The 3,040-nt window shown below is 44.8% G+C and overlaps 1 protein-coding gene across 1 annotated transcript in view; it reads left to right on the top strand.

Annotated features, from left to right (window-relative positions):
• The window catches only part of LOC105535254 (putative V-set and immunoglobulin domain-containing-like protein IGHV4OR15-8), a gene marked incomplete at its 3' end in the record, with an annotated part of 16,289 nt that overhangs the window by 3,637 nt on the left and 9,612 nt on the right, over positions 1-3,040 (top strand). Inside the window, exon 3 of the mRNA XM_011974271.1 lies at positions 2,526-2,533. Within this exon, the coding sequence (XP_011829661.1) occupies positions 2,526-2,533 (8 nt within the window). The remainder of the gene's footprint in view (positions 1-2,525; positions 2,534-3,040) is intronic.

Genomic DNA, 3,040 nt, shown 5'->3' with positions numbered 1-3,040 from the left:
TCCTCTTTCTTTGATATCTGTGGTTCTGCTTCCTCACATTCTTCTGCCAGAAAAGAAAGGAGGAAGGCACATTTTCCTCTTACAATTGAAGTTTCACCGATTACTAGGAACTTTCCTACAAGTTCCTGCATGGCCCATTATTCCTTAGTGATTAAAAATATATATATTCTAATGCTTCTCACCATATCTTTATTTGTGTCATCAATTGAATTGTTCCCTCTTTGAAATTCGTATGCTGAAATCATAATTGTTAAGTGAGTTTTATGTCACAGTCAAATAATAAGTAATATTTTTTCAAATGCTACCATTGCCACTAAACTCATCCAGGAGCTGAAATCTGCTCTGGGCACTGCCTTCTTCTCAAGCGTCCCACACTGCAGCTTGCTATAGAGGAGGTGGAGGCATGAAAACAGGGCCCTCCCTCTCCTGGTGAAAACAAACCCACTGCTGGCCCTGCAGTTCTAGATGAAGAGCCACAGCCCTGGCCTTCCCACGGGTTTCCATTTGATAATCAGGACTGAACACAGGGGACTCACTCTGTGGTTTGAGATAGACGAATTTTTGTTGTTGGTATTTTAAAAGGTAACTCATAGAGAACTAGAGTGAGAATGAGTGGATATGAGTGAGAGAAACAGTGGTTATGTTTGGCAGTTTCTGACCAGGATGTGTGCGTATTTTCAGGGGTTCAGTGTGAGGTGCAGCTGATTGAGTCTATAGAGGACCTGAGACAACCTGGAAAGTTCCTGAGACTCTCCTGTGTAGCCTCTGGATTCGCCTTCAGTAGCTACTGAATGAGCTGGGTTCACCAGTCTCCAGGGAAGGGACTGGAGTGAGCAATAGATGTAAAATACGATGGAAGTCAGATATACGATGCAGACTCTGTGAAGGGCAGATTCTCAATCTCCGACGACAATGCTAAGGACTCGCTGTATCTGCAAATGAATAGTCTGAGAGCTGAGGACATGGCCATGTATGGCTGTACATAAGGTCCCAAGTGAGGAAACATCAGTGTGAGTCCAGACACAAAACTTCCTGCAAAAAGAAGAAAGGAGTGTGGGCTGAAGGGGACACTCAGCACTCACAAAACAGGTGCAGCCCCAGGGCAGGTGCAGATGGAGAGAGAGCAAGGGCTACTTTCCTTCAGTGTCTATGGTTTCCTCTGCTTCTAACATTTCCCCTCTGAGCCTCTGTACATTTATGTTTTGTGCCCACCAGGAGGTCCCTGGATTAGAAAACCAATTTAAAAGAGGAAACATCCTCATATGTCCTAAAAACAGAAGTAAATATTGGAGGCATAAAATGCATAGGTGGCCGTGTGAGTCTGTAGACACTGCCACCCCACAATGCCAGACTCACAAGTAGTGCCGGACAATGGTAGGAGTTTGATGGAGCTTCCCTAATGACCCTGTGGCCCAAGTTAAGTCTAGCAAGGCCATTGGTGCCTCGTACAGCACAGTTGTCCATCAGGGATCTCCCATGTGTCCCAGCAGCAGCCATGCCTTAGTGTCTCCACCAAGCACCATCACTGTCTGGGAGGGGCTCCCAGGATGGGTGTCTTTGGCACACAACCTGTGACGGATGTTAGAGTGCAGGGCAGCAGCTGGCGGCCTGGGCTATTGGGCTCCCTGATGGAGGGATGAGAGGTGCATTCTCAGGGCCAGCACACTGTTTGTGGATTTTTATATAAAAACCAGGATTTTACTTCATTTTCTCAGATGACATAGATAATTACTAACAATCTGCAAACAATTGTAATTTTCAACTTTACCCCAAATTCATTGTTTCTTAATTCTGTGCAGGATGCAGATATGGTATTGCCCTTCTCATGAGAAATTGTTTGATCTAAACTGAAACCAGTTGTTTCTCATATTCTTTGGTTTCTCCCCATGTGCAGAGATCTTGATTAGAGTAATTTTGGTATTTTCCCCACAATCACCCTCGCCTCCCCAAATAAAGAGCAGAAATTGTCCTCACTCTGAGTCTGAGGGAGGAGCTGTTCCTGTACCACTCAGGGCCTGCAGAGACGCCCAGGTGCAGCTTCACTGAGTCAGGTGTTTCACTCCTTGTGATTGCTGCTAAGGTCTAATTGTGGGCTCAGAATTAGGACAGTATTTAGGTTATCAGAGGTCAATCCTATTCTAAAAATCATCATTATCACACAGGGTGGTAATAATTCAATGTTCATTTTTCTAACAGCAGTTTATCTTTTTTATTTGGTTGCAAGTTTGAGAAAAGAAACGTGATAATTTTTTTAATCTAACTCAAAATCTACTGAACTGTTCTAGTAGACTCACAATTTGGACAATATGAGCTCTTTATTCTCAAAAATATGTGTGTATTTGGGAATTTCACCGTGTTATCCAGAACCCGTTAACATCAACAACTATGTTTCTCATGACACTTCTGGCTTGAGACAACATCAGAGACCTTCTCCCTCACGTGCACTGTCTCTGGAGTCCCCGTCATAACCAGTGCTTCCTGCTAGGATTGTATCTGCCCCTAGAAGATGGACAGGAGTGGATCAGGTGCGAGGGTTGTGAAGGCAGCACAAATTACAACCCACTTCTCAAGAGTCCATATCCACATCCAAGAAACAGTTCTTACAGCTGAGCTGTGTCCGGTGAACACACACTATGCATTTTTAAGCAAAGACACAATGAGGGGACTTCGTTGTGAGCCTGGACACAAACCTCCCTGCAGGGGTGCATAGGACCAGCAGGGGGCACTCGGGCAGTACGGGGGCTTAGGATGATTGTCAGGGGTCAGGATGAGCAGGATCAAGGCTCAGCATCGGGGCAGGTGCAACAGGGCAGAAAAGGGGCTGTAGATGTGAATTGTTTTCACCATCATATTTCACCACCAGACCCCTCCACTACATCTTTTCTAATGTGTCTGAGTGTTCATCTGATTAGAAAATGGCATTTATGTAAACACTAATATATACCCATATGGAGGTGCATCAAGTTGTCCTCTCCATCTTACATGGACCTTGTCCATCAGGCACCAAGTCCCTGTATTTACTTGAGTACCTCATACATTA

The sequence above is a fragment of the Mandrillus leucophaeus genome, unplaced genomic scaffold (assembly GCF_000951045.1).
Source record: "Mandrillus leucophaeus isolate KB7577 unplaced genomic scaffold, Mleu.le_1.0 Scaffold1435, whole genome shotgun sequence".
In the NCBI taxonomy this organism is placed as follows: domain Eukaryota; kingdom Metazoa; phylum Chordata; class Mammalia; order Primates; family Cercopithecidae; genus Mandrillus; species Mandrillus leucophaeus.
This window is presented reverse-complemented; position numbering and strand designations above follow the sequence as displayed.